A 19,566-nucleotide genomic window follows, 5' to 3' on the forward strand; every position below is an offset into this window, starting at 1 on the left:
CCAGAAAGGTCTAACAAGGATGAAACAATGAGGTGATGACACTTTACATCCAGAAGGTCAAAGGTCAACTTCACTTTGACATCATAACGTTCTCAAGAAACCAGAATCCATGAACTGTCCGTTATTCAGCAGCATAACCGAGGAACAGACTGTGACCATATTTCACACGGGGGAAGTTTATGAAGCGTCCACGTTTTCAGAATCCGTCTCAACTATCCCATATTGTAAAGCGTCGTGTGTTGTCGCGGCAACGACTTTGCGTTCTATCAGAATCAGATTTATTGGGACAGATTCCTTCAAAGTCTTCGCGACGCGATGTTATTTGGCGTCTGGACAAGACGCGGAGGGAAACCTGAGCCGAGTTGTCTGGTTGTTGTTACGCGTCGGGCGTGTTAATCGCTTCGCTTCGGAGTTGCTCGCAGGAAGATTTAAGCGAAGCTGACTAGCTGGTTCCTATGGTTACCAATCCCGCTGCTGGAGCCAGCTCTGTATTTATCTTATTAAAGGCTCTTAAGGCTTTTTTTTTTGTTTGTTTGTTTGTTTTTTTTGTTGCTATTTTCACAGCTTATCAATCAAAACATCGTCCGTAAATTGCCGTGTTTGTTTACCCTCTCTGTCTCCTCCATCTCGGTAATTACAGTGTTTCCTCTTCGTTTCCTGTCACCCTCCTCTTCCTCCTCCTCCTCCTCCTCCTCCTCCTCCTTCTCAGTCATCAGAGGTTCGAGACATCACCTCGCTGCACCGCGGGCCGCAGTCCCGATCCAGTGTAGAATTTAAAAGGAGGAAAACAGTCCGGGCTTCTTTTTTTTTTTTTTTTTTTTTTTCCCCCTGCTGACCTTCAGTATGGAAACTCTGGGCGTCGCCGGTGCCTGACACGGTTCCCGACCGCGATTCTGTCCGCTCTCATCATAACTGGCCTCGACGACGGTTTGGAGCGTCCCGGCCTCGGGGCTGTGATTAGGGGGTCGGGCCGCCGGTGTTCGACTGACAGATGCTTTCGCAAACATTTCATGGAAAGAATGAAAGTCATCGGAGCCGTCCGTCCGTCCGTCCTCCTCGCATTAAAACAGTTTTTTTTGTTGTTTTTTTTTTTTTTTTTGGTCCTCCTTAATGAACACAACGTGGGCCAGCGGGTTCGGGCTGAACTCACCGAGAACCGCTGACCCACATTCTGCTCTGCGAAGAGGAGACGCACTTGTTGCTCTTTTCTCTGCTCCCGACTTTTTAAGGGGCGGCTTTGAACGTGTTCGAAGTGAATTTCGAATGAAATGCCGCCCTCGCTGTTTTCCCCGCCGCCCTCGTCTGGTTCTTATCCTGCAGCGCGGGGAACGTTAGATTAGATTAGACTTTATTCATAAATAAATAAATAAATAAATAAATAGCCTCTCCGCCCGACCTCTGACCCCACACGTGGAGCCGCACGTCGCCGTTGTTGTTGTCTCGACGGTTTCGGTGAACGCCGTCGTGGATGTTTTGTGATTTGATGAGGGCATGTCTTAGTATGTCAAATGACTAAAATGGATAAATATTGATTCGTTAATGCCATATAATAATTGTTATTTGAGTAAATTGACCCATCACATTATTATTTAGATAAAGTTTTGGTGATTTCATGTAAAAAAAAAACAAAAAAAAACGGGGAACTATGAAGTACGGACGGGTAGTTCAAGCAAAAATACTGTTCGAAATTCACAGACAACTATTAGCCACGCCCCTTTTTGTTTAATAGCAGCTGGCAAACAGCTTTTAGCTGCGTTACTGCCACCTCCTGACGGCAGAAACACATTACAACCAGGCGCTGGTAGAAACGGGGGAAATAAGGAACAACGATTGTCGCGTATGCTAAACGATTTAAAAAAAAAAAAAACAATTTACATTTTGATAACTATTAGAATATTTAAAAATCACGACTCATCCTTACTACGAAGGAATTTTCATTCTTCAGCGGTTGTCTTTGTCTCATGAATCCAGTCTCTTTGTTTTCTCGCCCAGTTTCCCGTCCTCACGAGGTCCCTGTGTCCTCTTGAACTCGCTGCTTTACCACCGAAGAAGATCGTCGTCGACTTTTTCACTCCGTCAATTCCATCACAGCATTTTTTTTTTTTTTTATAGTAAAGACGTTGACGAGTTCCTTCGCCGTTCATCCTTCGTATAAAACTGACGCTGAGCCGATGCGAACAACGACGTCGCGTCAACTGAAGTGAAATAATGTGGGACGTATTTGCAGATAATTTTGTGCGTTAAAACTAAAGCGAAGACGCAAAGATTCTCACATCTGCTTGTTCAAGTTGACGATTAGCGTAGCTTAGCACAAAGAATAGAGTAACATGGGAACGATAAAAAAAACGCGCCACCTCCCATCAAACACTGCGGCTATTCACCAGCGCTGGTGGAGGTCAGCGTGGCCTCACAGCCGGCGTGACACCCACTGGGAGAAAATTAGGGGCTCCTCCATGAGAGTGGGCTTTGAAACAAAACTACCAAAGAGGCTCTCAGATGAGCCTTTTGTTTACTTGCAGCTGAGGCTCTTACACACACATGACCGCACACTACGACGCAGACGTTTAGTTTGTGGGGGGGGGGGGGGGGGGGAACAACAACACGCACTTTCTGATGAAGTGTTTCGGGGCTTCGCAACCTTCCCACAGTTGTTTTTGCCAACTGCAGCTGTGATGAGGAGCTGCAGCGGTATGGGAGGTCATCTCGTTTCCTAACAATACCCAGCATGCCCTCTGATCCATCCTGACACTCTTGAGGTTTGTTCACGTCGTTCACCTCTACGTCCGAGCTTTCATTGGCCTCGGCCACCGCTGCCGGGTCTTTTTTTTTTCCCAGAATCAACAGCGGAGGAACTCAAAGAGCTGTCGCTGACTGCTTCTAAATAAACAACCTCAGCGGGATGTGATTAGTAAAGTTCATGTTTTAAAGTTCCCCCTTCAGATCCTCTGAATCTCGGTGGAAATGAAACCGTCCCGCTGCAGCCAGATTTTCAGTTCACAGTCAGGAAACAAGTCTCTATTGTACGTTAGCGTTTATTTCACTTCAGTGACGTTTCTCAAGGTTTTTAACTCTTACTGATATTTCTGATTAATCTGTCTCTGTCATTAATTTTGCAAATAACGAAGTCATTATTTATTCCTCATTTTGACAACAGTATAAAAACCAACATATTCAATTTACAACAACAGCTTTTAATCCCCAAATTTTAGAAACTGGAACCAGAGAATGATTTGGATCGTTGATTAATTAATGACTGTGAAAAGTCTGGTTGGGATGTTCTTCAGAGGAGGACGGTCTCATCTAGCCAGTTAGCTGTTAACTAACTATTTTTTTCCCTGTCGATTAGTTCTGCTGTTGGCTTGAGGTTACACCTGATTAATGCAAGATCAGCTTTTATTCAAACATTTTTTGCTGAAAATAAAATGACCGAAAACAGTTAAGCGGACCACACAACCAAAACAATTAGCTAAAAGAGCCTGAAACGCGCCGTGTAGCCAAGTTAAGTGATTTTTTACATGTTTTGATGAAGGATATTTTTGATCAGTGCAGTTTAATAATGAATTTATTATTTTCACGATTTGTATGGAGTATACCTGCAGTGGTGTCACCGCAACACATCACAGACTCGCAGTTGATAGTTGAAATGTTTTTGTCGGCCTCATTGCAAACGCAGCAGACCTGATCTGGAATTCAGTTTCCCCGAGTCATCACTTTCACGTTCGACTGTTTGAAAGTGTGCTGACACCGAGGACTCTGTGCGGCCATGTTTGTTAGCGCTCCTTTCTTCCCTTTCACCCCCGCGCCGTCGGCGGGGGAGGGAAGGGGGGGGGGGGGGTTGGTGATGGCTTCCTCTCTGTGTGAGATGAAACAGACAAAAACGGCAGCATCTCCCCGCTTCGAGGGGGCTGTGAACTTCTGCCAGGAAGGGAAGGGTTCGGCCTAATAGTTTCGGCCTGGCTGCAAACGGAGAGGGGAGGGTGGAGGGATGGATCGGACACAGATAGAGGAACAGATAGAGAAGATAATGAAAGAGAAACAGATTCAAAGAGAGTCCTGTACAGGCTCGGCTCATTTGGGAAAAATGTCAGCGTGTTTATTTTGGTTAAAAACCACCAGACGTTTAGGTTTTCACAGCTTCGCGGAGAGGAAGTCTCGGCCTGAAGCTTGCTATTACGATGGGCGGGAAAGGGAAGGCAGCTGCGTCGGGAGCCGAGGCTGTACGAGATGGAAATTTTAATCACGTACATATGAGGACACGGGAACAAAATACAGGACGAGAAGGTAGAGAGAATATGACACCGTAGAGGAAGCAGGACAGACGGGTAATGAGAGGACAGAAGTTCAGGCCAAATAATAATAATAATAATAATGATGGAGGTAATTACCTGAGATGGGGGGGGGGGGGGGGGGGGGGGGGGGGAGTGGGAGGGGGCAAAAGCAGAAGGAAAAAGGAGAATCAGAGTGAAAGCTTTCCAGCACACAAGCACCTCCATGATACTGTCTGTGGCCGGAGCAGGAATTTCCTCTGGTTGCACCACAACTGAGACGTGTTTTTTTTTTTTTTTTTTTTCTTTGACCCGTAGAGCTTCAGCCTCGTCGCAGACGTAATAAGGACCCAGTTCTGTGGGACGAGAAGACAACATGGCCTCCGGCTCCCCGAGCGGGAACCCAACCTGCGGCCTCTCGGACAGGAGCGGCAGCTTCTTTAAGGTGAGGGCCGAGCGGCTTTGTGGACGTAAAAGATCACTTCGAAAATGTATAACGCATCACTTCCTGTGTGACAAATTTGTTTTTTTCGGGGAAATGGTGACTCAGCGGCTGATGTTTACAAAAAGGAAAGAGCCCACAAACAATCTACGCTTGTTTCACTTCTTCATTTTTGATAAAAGCTTACTTAAAACCAAAACTTCCTTTTTTCTGACAGATGTTTAAAAATAAGAATCAGAATGAGGTTTATTGCCAAGTAAGTTTGCACATAAAAGAAACTTGATGTCAATCAAGAAAGAGAAAAAAAAACCTACTCCAAGCATAAGATTGGCGATGCAAATATGTAGATTAAAAAAAAATCCAATCCCTCCACTAAAGAATAAATTAAGATTAAATTATGAATATGAAAAGAAATGCTGCAAAAATTGTACATTAGCGGATATAAAACTTTATTAAAATGTAAGCGAGCTGGTGATACAACCTCAGCATTAATCGATTTAAGTTAAATCAACTTACTGTTTCCTTTCGTTAAATCAAAAAGATCACATTAAATCAACTGACGTGTTCATCATTTAGTTGTTTATGAAACATAACAATCAGAATCCTGTCATCATAAATAACAACGTGGACAAAACTAATACTCGTGAAAGGTAACTAGCCTAGTTACTAGCTGGTATCTGTAGTTTGAGCATAGGCTGTATATTACAATGAATGTAGTCTGCGGCTCCAAAAAGTGTCAGCTTCTGTAATAAAATACAACGTTAAGGAGTTTTTTTTCCACAATGATGTCATTATGATGTCATTGGCTAAATCCCCTCCTTCCGATCGGTGTTCTTCTGAAAATTATTCCAGCATTCATTAGATATTAGGCCGCAAATGGAGCCACGTTTGCGGGCGTGACTGGTTTGCTTGACGTGCCTGGGGTTCAGTGAGGTTTCCGTTATAAGTGGGCGGGGCATAGCGTTGTTCAGCAAGCGGCAACCAACAGTGACGTCACTCATTGAATTGTGATTGTGAACTGCCGTTACTGATGTTTGGCATTTTTCCGGTCGCCATCTTGCTGTTTTGAAGTGACCATATTTGGACAAACTCGGGAGGAGGGAGCGGTGGATATCTGACTCTGCGTCCCGCCCATCCATAGTGGAAACCTGACTGGATCACAGGCCTGTCAATCAAACAGACACACCCCTAAAAACACAGCTTTTTGAGGTTTAATTTCTAATTAATGACGGGATTATTTTCAGATTGACCGCCAGAAAATTAATAAGAAGGAGTGACTTTAGCCAACAACATCATAATAACTTGTGAAAAACATTTATTGACTTTGTATTTCGTGAGAGAAGTTAAATGGGCGGCACGGTGGTGCAGTGGTTAGCACTGTCGCCTCACAGCAAAAAGGTTCTGGGTTCGAATCCGGTCCTGGGCCTTTCTGTGAGGAGTTTGCATGTTCTCCCTGTGCTTGCGTGGGTTCTCTCCGGGTTCTCCGGCTTCCTCCCATCATCCAAAAACATGCACCTCAGGACTGTGCTGACAGGTCATCATTGTAAATGAGAATTGGTTCTCAATTGATATTACCTGGTTAAATAAAGGTCAAATAAAAATGGGAGTCTACGAAGCCGGAGGCTTTCCGGAGCTAACTTCTAGTGGCCGTCTGTGGTACTGCACTTCATGGCACTTCCGCAATTGCCTCACTTCTCAGACCCGAAAGCTACGTCCACTTTTATATACAGTCTGTGTATCTCAGTCAGATCCACACTCACCATTCACACTCACGTGTTCTCATAAAGTTTAAAATAGCTTTTTATTGTCATGCTACAAAAATAACATTCTGAGCTTTCTGTCTCAATAACGTCTGGATTTACGCCCTCGGGGACGGAGTTAATGTCAGAGTTAATCCTGTTAGCTTTTCATCCTTACCTCAGATCCTCACATCGTTTGTTCTGACGTCTGTCGTTTGTCACTTTCTCCTCACATTTTCAGGAAATGTAATCGAGTACTGACTGATTAAAGTGGAGCTGTGTCTCGACGGTTTTCCTTCACTTTCTGCCAGATATTGATGGGGAGTTGGGAATGAACGGTACCAGCTGCACTTGTTGGCCAGCTGACAAACACACACTCAGGAGTAATAAAACTCTCTCTCTCTCTCTCTCTCTCTCTCTCTCTCTCTCTCTCTCTCTCTCTCTCTCTCTCTCTCTCTCCCTTTCATCTGTGTCTCTTTCCTTAATCTTTCTGTTTTCTCTTTTCTTCTCCGCCACGCACATAGTTGCTCAAAATCTCTCGGTTCGCACACACCAAAACCAAAACCACACTTGATTAAAACCCTCAATCTGTTTCTGGAAAATTATAAAAACTAGAGTTCATCTGTTTCCTCTGTGGTTCTGCTCTCCCCTTCATCATTCTTTCATGTCCTGCCAGTCGAATGCTATAAACTGTGTTGTGTGTGTGTTAGACCTGGTTAGTGTTAGCCTGCAGGGCCGCTGAGGAATTGGGAAGATCTTCCTGAATCTGAAGTGCCCAACCCTCTGTGAAGCAATGCACTGAAGTCGTGCATGATGCATGATGCTACTCTGAAGCTGACCTTCCAGCCACTGCATAAAAGCATCCCAAACTTGAGTTTTAATCAAGCTTCATCCGACTGCTTGTCACTTTGGCATTTTAAGGCCCGAGCAGATAAACAGACTGTCTAACTATCCGAGCTGTAGCGGAGTTCAACAGGAACGCTACTAATCTCAGAAAATGCTGATTTGTACATAAAAGTGTTCGTGGCTTCCGTGTCTGAAAAATGAGGCCGATGCAGAAGCGCCTTAAGCTGCAATACCACTGAGTGCCACTAGAGGTCGGCTCCAAAAAGCCTCCGACTCCATAGACTTCCATTCAACTTCTCATAAATTTCTCAGTCAATAAAATGTCTCCACGAGTTATCTCAGTGGCGATAGCTAAAGTCACTCCTTCTTATTAGTTGTCTGGCGGTCCGTCTGAAAATAATCCCTCATTAATTTGAAAATAAGGTTCAAAAAGCTGTGTTTTTGGGGGCGTGTCTGTTTGATTGACAGGCCTGAGGTGCAGTCAGGTTACGGCTATCGTCGGGCGCGATGTTGCATCGCCGTGTTTCGATTCAGATGGAGTCAGATCCACCGCTCAGCTCCATATAACCTTATAAACTGGCAACTAAGTGTATAAAATACACTTTTACTGCGTGAATGTTGTTAAACGAGGGACCTAAAACTGGTGATGCACTCACAGTCGCAGCTCTCACCTGACTGCATCTGCTCACTTCGTCTGCTTCTGCGCCTTCGGATGATATTAAACACCTCTTAAAGCTAAAAATAAAGACAAACTCAGACGCAGACTCGAGCTATAAGAAACAAACTCACATTTTTAATTTCCTTTCCAGCTTTTTCCGTCCTCAGCAGCCCTGTGAAAGCGCTCTCTGTTCGCGTCTGTGTCAAAAACCAAACACATAGTTTTGCAGTGACTCCATCTGTGGCTTTAACAGCAGCCCATGGAGAGAATCGCTTACCTCCACATGCACATGCAAAATTCTTAAAGGAGCTGCGCAAGTGAAAACCATCTTCTGTCGGGTTTGCGTACGAGATCTGGGTCTCTGCTTGACCCTCTGCCAAGATCCAGTCAATGACTCGGCGACTCTCGTGCCCGCTGACCTTCATTTTATAGCTCAGGAATTTCCCCATGTCTCCTCCTCTGGCTGGGTTTCTTCATTTTTATTCATATAATCCGGCGTCTGTCTCCTAACAGCAGGTAATAACCATGTTTTCTGTTTCTCTCCATGGCTGCATAAAAAAGCCTGCAGCGAACAATGAGCTGCTTCCACTTACAGAGTTCCCACCGGGCTTCACGTTTGATTAAACACAAATTAATTTAGGATTCGATACGACTATAAAGACACAAAGAAGGGGAAATAACTTGCATTTCTCTGTCCAAACAAGGCCCCCAGTAACAGAGCTGAACACAGCAATTCGGGTGTAGTGGCACAACCCGCTGACATGCTGCGCTGAAAAGCATTTTTTTTTTTTTTTTTTTTTTTACATGTTTATGGAAAAAAAGAGCAGTTGTAGAGACGTGGATGCATTTTGACATGAAAAAAAAAAATAGTTTTTTTTATGACCAGAATTTTATCAATTTGTTCTGGTAATATTTGGAACTTCCCGAGGAAATCATACGGTTCGAGGAGTATTAATTTTGTACGAAATCTCTGGCAGCACGTCTGCACAGGAACTCGCTCTGTGGGCCAAAAAACATGAAAAAGACTGTCGAAACAGAGAGAGTTTATATTTCATAGGATTGAATTCTCTGAACCGAAAAATATCAAGTTCTTTTTAATACATCCAAGGTCAAACGGTAACAGAATATGTGTAAAAGCAGTTTATGTAATAGCCACTTTACAGGAGGTTTACTGTGGGACTATTTATTGGCTGGGTGCAGTGCAACCTTACAATTACAGCAATATTTGAGGAGGTCACTTCCTCCACTCAAGAAAAGGACCAAAATAAACAAACAAGATTACGTAAACTGTTTTAATCAGAGCTTTACTGGTGCTGACTGGCATTTTTCGTTAAACTTAGACATCCAGCTAGCAAGGGGTTAGTTATATCCCTTTGCTTTCAGTTGCTATGCTAAGCTAAGCTAAGCTAGCATCATACATTGGTGCTTGAAAGTTTGTGAACCCTTCAGAATTTTCTTGATTTTTGTGTAAACATGACTTAATATCTAATGCAAGTCCTTAAAGGGGATTAAGAGAACCCAATTAAACAGATGACACCAAAATATTGTTCTTGGTCATTTAGTTATTGAGAAAGATGATGAAATATTACATTATCCATCTTGGCAGCTACATTTTTTTGCACAAATTGTCAAATTATCTTTAAAAGGTCTCAGATTTGAATTATTTTTTTTTATTTATAGTCTCGTGGTTTGTGGTTAACCCTAACTCTTTCACATCATTTTACTTCAGCTTCTTTCTGGATCTCTACCAAGAACAGGCTGTTTTGTGTCTGTACCTTTAAGGTGACATCAACAACCTCTCTTCTGATTGGCTGACTGTATCCTGAGTGACACACTCCGGCTAACCACATGTCTTCTTCATTCTTGTAGCTCCGCAACAGATTGACCACCTTGTGTTTTCTTCCACATAAAAGTTTGGACAGTGGTAAAATCAGCGTGGCTTTGTGACATCACAAACTTACAGACGTCCAAACACCACAGTTGCTGATTACAAGCTGTGTTCATTTAGACTCTTCCACGGTATTTTAGATGCACCTGGAGTTATAATGCTTTATAATCAAAAGCAAAATTTAAATCTAAATGTTTACAATGTGGACCTTTAAGGTTCTACTTTAGTGGAGTATATCGCCACAAAAATGGCTCAAATTACCACAAATACGCTGAAGTTCTCTGCTTTAACATACCATTGCCATCTTCGCCTGGTTGGTCGTCTACAGTAGCTTTGCTTTTGTCCCTCAGTTTTCATATAGAGGCTTGAATTTCACTGTCCTCGAGGAGCACTGTACCGTAAACGCTGTTGTCTGAACCTCATGTGAGATCATTCTTTGTTACTGTCGAGGGCTGAAAGTTGAGAACACTTTATTTTGAAAGTGTTTTCCTGTGGTGGATCAACACAGGTCTAGCAGGGCTAATTCAGAGGTCACGCTGTTTAAACTGCCGCCTCAGCTGTTTGTACCATCTGTTTTTTGTTGGGTGTTTTTTGTTTTTTTTTACTCTTTGAGAGGAAAAACGACACTTCAGCTGTCGAGACCGCCCGTCTTCAGTTCAGTGCCGTAGTAACATCTGAGCTAACGCGTCAACCCGTGTTGTTTAATCCGGTTCTGACCCGACACAAAGCCGGGAGAGTCTGTGGCTTTAACAGAGCTGGCTCCACTTAGTCCTGCAATGGGTGGGGGAATCAGAGCGCCCTGTGGGGACTGTGGTCTGGACTGGAACCCAGCTTTAGTAGGACTGTTGGGAAAAGGTTGCCTCCTTGTGGTTGAAAGGTAGAATTTAAGCTCTGGTACAGAAACTCCTTTATCATAAGTCCTTTTTCTCCACGAGTGGGTTTTATCACACTGAGATTTCTCATACTTTTACCATTTACAGATGATACTTGATGGTTTTCTGGTCTTTATCATGTTGTGCTAGGGGGGAATATTCAACAGCATGAAATGTAAGCACTTAATGTCTTTCAGAAACCATCTTGTCACATTGCATTACATTTCATTGAGCTGACGCTTTTATCCAAAGCGACTTACAATAAGTGCATTTCAACCATGAGGGTACAAAACCCAGAACAACAGGAATCAAGTAAATACAATTTCTTCAAGAAAGCCAAACTACAAAGTGCTATCAGTAAGTGTCATACTCTTGTTTGCACAATTTGACCCAGATAATCAGTGAAAAAGCATCCAGATTTCAACATCTGCTCAGATATTTTTTGAGGAGGCTTTGAATCCCGGAGAGAGCTCTAAAAACGTGGAGCAAGGGAATGTGGAAAATGCGGGGAAGAAAAAAAAAAAACAAGACAACATGAAGTCAGTCTGTTTATCAACCAAGTTTTCAACTCTGTGGTTTTTAAGGGGGGTGGGGGTGGGGGATTGTGTGCAGTTGTGCTGAGTGAGGAATACATTTGTGGGTCAATGAGGCAAAGATGCTATGAGATGTAAAAACAAAACAAAAAAAGAGACTGATGAATACAGATGTTCTGTAAAACAACTGGGAGTTAGTTATTGTTGTTCTGTCAATGCATTTGGTCAGCTCACTGTGGCTTGTGGAAACAAGGCACTTTAACTGTTCATCAAACACGGCGTGATTCACATTGTTTTAGATTCTGTGTGGGTTAACAATAATCTGGGATGTAATTATTTCCGATGTCTATCATGAAAAAAACATTCACAAATCTGGGCTGGAAATCATTTGAAAAAAAAACCCAACAACACTCCTCTTAAAGCCAGAAGTTCCTAAAGAATAATTAAGTTTTTCAATATTTACTTTCTATCACAGTAATGCGGTGATAGTTGTCTGTACATTCAGAGGTACGATGCAAACAGGAGTCGCTAATTCGGCATATTTTTTATGCAAGTCAATTCGTCCCCTCTAAATCCACAGCTGCATTATACTGCTTGTTTACTTGACGGGGGAGGGGTGGGGTGGAGGGGTGGGGGTGCACATTTGTCTCCAGTTTGTCTGAGTTGCGGTTGGGTGTGTGTTGGGGGAGGGCTCACGTTAAAAACACCTGCTCTGGATCCATCTCGTGTGCCGTCTTGTCACTTTATGAGCCGAGCAGCCGGTTTTGTATTCGGAATATTCAAAATAAATGATTTGAAAACGTAAAAACAGTTGCGAGGTTGAAAACCGTAGACTGTTTATGAAAATGGACGTAGTCTCCAGGTCTAGAAAGGTATAGCCAATGCAGAACTGCCTGAAGGTGCAATACCACTGAGGGGCCACTTGGCTCTTAAAAAAAACAAAACAAAAAAAAACCCCTCTGGCATCAACTTCTCTCATGAAATACAAAGTTAATAAATGTTTTCTGATGATCCTTCTGAAAATAACTCCAGCATTAATTAGATATTAGGCCTCAAAGAGGTTTTGTCTAGGGGCGTGTCTAGTTTGATTGACTTGTCAGGCTTCCAGTATAGGTAGGCGGGGCATAGTGCGTACATCCGACCGGCATTGCATCATCCAGAACTGAGACTTTTCTCTAAACTTCTACTATAAACTAACTGATTTTGAATGATAACGCTACGCCGAGTTGCTATGTACCGACGATAAAGTATGTGCCGGTCTGATCTACAGCGTCTTCAAGTTCTGGGTCAGATCCGCCCCCCTCGCTTTTCCCAAATATGGTCATTTGTGTCTCCGGAAAACCAATGGGTGCCATTTGGTTAAAACTCAACGCAGTACAAAAGCACAATCAATTATCAGAGTCGTTGCTCTGGAGGACGTTCTGTCACTAGCGTCCTTTATTTTGGTGACTAATTGGCGCTGTACATAGACTTGAGTGACAGCGGTGATAAGTCTTATCTCTCATCGGCCTGAAAATAGTCCTGCGAGACATCGGAAATAAATCTTCCTGCTAAGATATCTCCAGATGTTTACAGCTGCGGCGCTGGCTATTGTAGAAATGTTGTTTTCAGTGAGGGCACGAGTTGTTGTACGCGTGCATCTCTGTAGTCTGATGAGAGGAAATGTTCCATCTGAATCTCACTGTGGTTCGTTTTTTTTTTTTTAGTTTTTTTTTTTTAAACAAAGCTTTGTGTCCGTGTTTCCTGCCTGTAGGAAGTGAGGTCCACACACAGGAAAAGTGACTAACCGTTTCCCTGCCTTTTGTTCTACATTCGTCCCTCCGTCCGCCAGGCTCACTTTCTCGTTTCTTCATTTGTGTTTGAGCAATGCTGTCGGTTTCGTTTACTGCCGTTCGCCCTCCTCTTCTTCTTTTGCTCCCTCATCAGTCGCAACCTCTCGTTCTGTCTTCTTCCAGCTGATTGACACGTTTGCGTCGGAGATCGGGGAGCTGACGAAAGAGATGGTCCAACCTTCCCAGACTACGGACAATGACCCCATCGAGCTTCAAGGGTAAGACTTACTTCACACATTTTCTTCACGTCCTGGTTCCAACTGTTATCAACCCGACCGGCCTTCTTTTGATTCCTGTTAATACTCCGATCATTAACACAACAACACCTGTCGGGGTGCGGTGGGGACGTACGAGGCCGCGGTAGCTTCCTGATGTGTATGGAAGCAGGAAGAAAAACGGGGCAGCGGTACAGACCTGAGGGTCAAACTGTGATGGATAAGATGTCTTATGGGGATGTTCCTGGTTGCGTAGTGGTTACCAAGAAGTGGTCAAAGGAAGGTACGGCCAATGAACCGGTGATCCGTGTGATGGGTGTGCGGAGAGATGGCCGTTCCTCGTGGTCGGACCCCCTCAGAAGAGCTTCTGTAGCAAAAACTCCTGAAAACCTTCATGCCGGTTGTGATACGAAGGTGTTAGAAGACACACTGCGCCGGTCAGAGAGCCCTCACTTGACCCCCGTGCATCACCGAGAGCGCCTACAATCGCAGTCACGTCGCAACTGAACAGAAGGACGGCGGCCTGGTCTGATGAATTGTCTCGCAGGGCAGCGAGATGCACGACGGGAAGAAGACGAGGCAGTTTGATGCTCTGGGAAATGTTCTGCTGGGAAACGTTGGGTCCCGACATTCACGTCGATGTTAATTCAACACGTTCCACCTTCCTAAGGAACGTTGCAGACCATGTGCACCCACGTGGCAGCGATATTTCCTGAGTGGCCTCTTTCTGCAGGATTATGACGCAGTCGTTGGAAGAATCACCGAAGCCATCAGAAAGCAGCTTATTTAACAAAATGTTTAACCCCTTTTTTTTGGGGGGGGGGGGGATCTTTTATTGTTTTTATCAAGGGAGTTACCGATGTCGTCCATATTATTATCCTCCAGCGAAAAAAACCCCGAGCAAGTGTTGACCAGTGTTTCTAGGATTTTAGGAGTTTATTAAATATGTCACATGTAGCTTCAACAGGGTCACTTTTATTGGTCCGTTTTGATCCTGAACTGGATTTTACAAATTTCCAGGATGCAGTTCTGTTAACACTGCAGTGGCAGAAAAATAATAATCTGATCTTGCTTTTTTTTTTTTTTAATAATGTTGATGGTTCCTCTGCTGTTTCAAGTTCCGACAGACAGAATTTATTTATATTTCATGCAACCAGAGACAGTTTTAAGTCAAAACCAGGATATCGATCACATTTTTTTTCAAAATGTTTTGTAAAATCAGCAGCGGAGGGTAAAAAAATACGAGAAAAATAGTGTTGAGAACAAGTCAGCTGCTTCCACGTCCGACTGCACTTCGAAATAAAAAAGACCAAGCAAGAACTCCGTCAGCCCAGAAGAAGAAAAAGGGAATCGAAAAACGGAAAACTTTAAAAAAATTATATTTAAAAAAAAACAAACATGTTAGTATCGGTTGGCTCCAGGTTATTCTGCACTGCTGATAGTATTTTCCTTCCACATTCTTTTTAAATGTTGATGTCCATTTTTCACCAGCAGGTGGCAGGCGTGTTTAACTCTCTCTGTGTATCCCCTCCTCTGCAGGCTGGAGAGTGGGGTTTACCTGCAGGCCTCCCACTGCGGCGTAGCGGGTGGTGAAAGGGATTCTGGGTACGACTCGCTGCGGAGGAGGATGAGCGTGTTGGACCGGTTGACTCAAACCCACCCGGTGTGGCTGCTGCTGGCGGTCAGCGAGGATGAGGCCAGCCGCATGCTGCTCAAACAGCCGCCGGGGGTGAGCAGGGTGGGGGGGGGGGGGGGGGTTTGCCATCCTGGGATGTGAGTGCGAGTGTCTCCGAATGTTACACTTCATTACGTCTCGTGTTTTTTTTTTTTTTGTTTTTTTTTTCCTGGTGCAGGTGTTCATGGTCAGGAAGTCGGCCGCTCTGCAAAGGAAAATCCTCTCCGTGCGTGTGAAGGAAGAACAGTCAGGAAGCAACATCAGTCACTTCCCCGTCAGAGAGAGTCAGTACAGTAAGTACCACGTTTGTTGGATTCAATCATTTCAATAATTAATGTCCAGTCAAATAGATCACACATATCACAAGTCATAACTCACTTTTAGACGATGGTAAACGTTATTATTTGCATTTAGACTTACTTCACAAATAAAGCTGTGATTTGGAGATGAATCTGAGATAAAACTGTGATTTTTCAGTTTCCTTTGCTCTCCTGTAGTCTCACTGTACTCCAAGTCAGAGATTTACTAATTTCATTTCCTGTCTGCCTCCGCAGTGCAGAAAGATAAACCGAAAGAAAACAAAAAAGAGAAATGGAAGTCTAGAGTCAGTTTGGCCCTCATGTGTGTGTGTGTGTGTGTGTGTGTGTGTGTGTGTGTGTCTTGTCTTATTAAAGATTCCTAATACAGAATATCATCAATAAATTCCATGTTTTTTTTTAAATGCACCAATTACATGAAATTGCTGGCATGAAGTGATAAAACATGTTCTGTGGACGCAAGCAGACATTCCCGCTCTCGTAACTTCTCTTCAAGCGGGTAAGATTTGCTGAGAATGCAATTATCTTCGGTAGTTGTAGGTCACGTTTGTTTGCGTAGCAGCAGCGAGTGGCGGCGAACAGGTACGACTTCACATTTAGGCGCTCAACGGTTTTCACCCATCAAATGTTTGTACGCTGTGATTTTAGTGTATTTCTCGCGAAAACTTTATTCTACTGGCGGTAAAAGTGATGATTGAAATCATAATAATTAGTCACAGTGATTCACTTTTGGGAAATAGGCGTGGAGCTGTGACGCTGCCAAAATATGATGACATACCAGCTGTGGATGCTCCCTACTGAGATAACCGCAGATATGGTGGTGAGGGAAGGAGGGAGAGGGAGGAGCCCTTGGCCTGGTTTGGCCTTCAGATGTGGGTCAGCTGCTCGCCAATTGGCCTCCAGTCTATTGCCGCCGTATCAAGTTGGCCCGGTGCATGTACGGTATGAACTTAATTCTTAAAACAAAAATAATACAAGTCTGCAACAAGGTTTTCTCTTGCAACTCCAAACTGAGACGGGTAGCTGCCGTCTTTTGATTTTGGCTGTGAATAGAATTTAGATGCTAAAAGACAGCTCTGCAAATGCAGTTTCAAATGAGGCAAAGTAAAAGTATTAGTAACCCAAAGAGGAGCTGAATAGTGGTTTGCGCCCTGATACTAATGTCCAGTGGTGGTGTGCCACTTGTTTATCTCTTAAGTAAGAAGATTAAATGTTGGTAGTTTCGATCTGCTCCCGTTTAACCTGTTATAGTGAGTGCATCACACTGTTCATACAAATTCAACATTTTCTGTATCACATTCAAAAACATAGACTGTTTAAAAAAAAAGTGGACTCAGCTTCAGAGTCTGAAAAATTAGGCCAATGCAGAAGTGCCAAAAACCGCAATACCACCAGGGGCCTCTAGGAGTTGGTTTCAAAAAGCCTCCCCCTCCATAAACTCTCATTCAACTTCTCTCATGAAATACAAAGTTGACTGGCGGCTTTAAAATACTCGTTTAAAAACCGATAGGTGATATCACAGTGGTTCCCTACTTGGTCAGAACTGAAACTGAAAAATGAAGCACCGAAACTGTAAAAAAAATGTTTTCACAGGTGAAATCGTGAACAGTGAAACGCCTTCAGTTTGTTTATTTTTGGGGGGATTTTTGGTAGATTTTAAATAATGACTCCAATTTGATCCCGTAATTTCAACTATAAAAAAATTGAAAAATTGCTGACGAGGCCGGAGTTTATTGGCAGAACATTGCAGAGTCAGCTCCTGCGTCGACTGCCAGAGTTTAAATATTGTTTCAATCTGTCTGCATTTCGTCTCCCTGCAGCCTTCTCTCTGGAGGGATCTGGGATCAGCTTTGCGGATCTGTTTCGCCTCGTGGCCTTCTACTGTATCAGCAGGTAAACAACAAGCATCTCTCTCTGTCTGTTTGTCCATCTGTCGCATCATACGGCTTCTTTTGTTTCTTGCTCGAGCTGCTGCTGCTGCTGCTGCTGCTGCTGCTGCTCTGTGATGAGTGAGAGAGAAACTCAGAGAAGGAAAATCCATGGATGAAAATAATGTTTGTTGAGTAAGCAGTCCACTCTCGGTGCCCCGGGGCTCTCACTTCTTGTTTTATCTCGTGCCATCTCGGGAGACACAGACAGACGCAGGACTTAAACAACAGACACAGGAAATAGTTGCGCTGCAAGCAACACCGAAAAACAACAATAGATCTGCCTGCAGAGAAGGACCTCGAAATCAAACAGGCATCTGATATTTCACTGATGCTCAGAAATGTTCATACGTGTTCGCTCTGGAGTTCCCAACGTGTGTGCAGAGCGTCGCATCTCCGGCCGCGTTATGGAAACAGAGGGTCTTGTTTGCATGTTTATCAGTGATGATATCAGTGTTTTCACTTCTCTGTATGCCAGCGTTCAGAGTTTGTGTTGTGCCAACCAAACGTACGGCATCATCACTTTTGTGGCAAGGCATCGCTGACACATGAGGACAGCATGCATGGAAACAATGATCAGTAAATGTGCAGAGACTTGCTGCTTCAGCTGCTCCTTCGATCTGTGTTCTCACTCTTCATGTTTCTTTTGCAGCACATTTTGCATTTTTCTCATGTTTGTCTGTTTTTCTTTACCTAAGAGATGTCCTGCCCTTCATGCTCAAACTCCCAGAGGCCATTGCGTCGGCCAAGACGCAGAAAGAACTGGAGGAGGTGGCCCAGCTTGGAGCAGGTAGCTTTATGTATTCGTTTTTTTTTTTGTATAAACACACGTGTTTAATGACCACATTCGAGGTTTTGCAAGGTTCTCTATAAATGATCTGTTTTAAAAGGATAATTCTGGTTTAACTTTAGCCTGCTGTATTTCCTATTGATGCGTCTAATCGGGCCTCATGGTCGTGCTAACTTTGCATGCTCTCTCCAGATTTATCCTTAGCATCCTTCGCGCTGCATATTGTGGGATTATATTTAGAGTTGGAAATGCAGCTATTTGAAATCAGAAGTGCCATAAAGTGCAATACCGCCGAGTGCCACTAGCGGTTAGCCTCTGGCTTCATAGACTCCCATTCAACTTCTCATAAAATACAAAGCCAATACATTTTTTCAGTAAGTTATTATGGGGTTGTTGGCTAAAGTAACTCCTTCTTATTAGTTTTCTGGCGGTCAATCTGAAAATAATCCCATAAAAAAAGAGCAAGGTTTTATTTTATTTTTCGCTGCATCTAGAGCGCCCCCTGGTGACCCAGAGAGCTCAGTTAGCCTGTAGTTCTTCGGGCCAACAACTACATAAATGTCCATGGCGCTCATGAAATAAAAAAAAAAATTGTGATTTGGTGCTATATAAATCAAATTTAAGAAAATGTAGGGGCGGCACGGTGGTGCAGTGGTTAGCACTGTCACCTCACAGCAAAAAAGGTTCCGGGTTCGAATCTGGTCCTGGGCCTTTCTGTGCGGAGTTTGCATGTTCTCCCTGTGCTTGCGTGGGTTCTCTCTGGGTTCTCCGGCTTCCTCCCATTATCCAAAAACATGCACCTCAGGTCAGGTTACCTGGCGCCGCGCTAGTGGCAGCCTGCTGCAGCATCTCCCCCCTGAGAGCCCCCCTGCTGTAGTGAAGAAATTTCCCCTCGGGGATTAATAAAGTGTATAAAATAAAAAAATGCTTGAACAACAACAAATTTGAAGGTTGCAACACAGACGAAAACAGAGAATTCATTGAGAAATGTTTTACTTACAATCAACACTTATTGGATATCCACTTTCTTTTAATTATAAAAGGACTGCAAACAGACAGACTGTAAAACAAAAATCTTGGTGCATTTAGAAAAACAATTTTTTTTGAAGAAGAAGAAGAAGAAAAAGTTAACATTATAATCATCCCAAAGGTCCCTGCTTTCTCATTTGTGGTCTGGTTTTCTGTCGGCGAACCCTCAAATGAAGCATTAAAATAAAAAAATAAAAAGCAAAGATGTGTGATTTGATCTCACTGTTTTCACTGCTTTACCTGCAGAAACTGACACAAACCTGCCAACAGGCAGTCAGACCAGGCAAAGAGAGATAAAACAGACAGTCTTTGTGTTTTATTTATTGTTTCGTCAGCTCGGGTCTGGTTTCACAGCAGACTCAGTCACTTTATCTCTTGGGAGTTATTCGCGGCTCGGCTGCCGTGAAACGGCAGTGAGTCAGCTTTCTACAGCGGAGGCCTACGACATAGCTCAGTGCTGACTGTGGGTGAGAAGGGAGTGGCGAGTGGAACACACACACACACACACACACACACACACACACACATGCCATCACA

The 19,566-nt window shown here is 43.6% G+C and overlaps 1 protein-coding gene across 2 annotated transcripts in view; it reads left to right on the top strand.

The window, feature by feature from the left end:
- Positions 1 to 19,566, top strand: part of LOC138208977 (ras and Rab interactor 2-like) — a 35,032-nt gene that overhangs the window by 2,868 nt on the left and 12,598 nt on the right. For both annotated transcript variants that reach the window (XM_069167257.1, XM_069167256.1), the window contains exons 2-7: positions 4,584 to 4,710; positions 13,199 to 13,293; positions 14,830 to 15,019; positions 15,144 to 15,258; positions 17,103 to 17,175; positions 17,909 to 18,000. In XM_069167257.1, the coding sequence (XP_069023358.1) occupies positions 4,642 to 4,710; positions 13,199 to 13,293; positions 14,830 to 15,019; positions 15,144 to 15,258; positions 17,103 to 17,175; positions 17,909 to 18,000 (634 nt within the window). In that variant the 5' untranslated portion in view covers positions 4,584 to 4,641. The remainder of the gene's footprint in view (positions 1 to 4,583; positions 4,711 to 13,198; positions 13,294 to 14,829; positions 15,020 to 15,143; positions 15,259 to 17,102; positions 17,176 to 17,908; positions 18,001 to 19,566) is intronic.

This window comes from Embiotoca jacksoni, unplaced genomic scaffold (genome assembly GCF_022577435.1).
Source record: "Embiotoca jacksoni isolate LCO1_2020_lvr unplaced genomic scaffold, fEmbJac1.0.p SCAF_4, whole genome shotgun sequence".
Taxonomy (NCBI): domain Eukaryota; kingdom Metazoa; phylum Chordata; class Actinopteri; family Embiotocidae; genus Embiotoca; species Embiotoca jacksoni.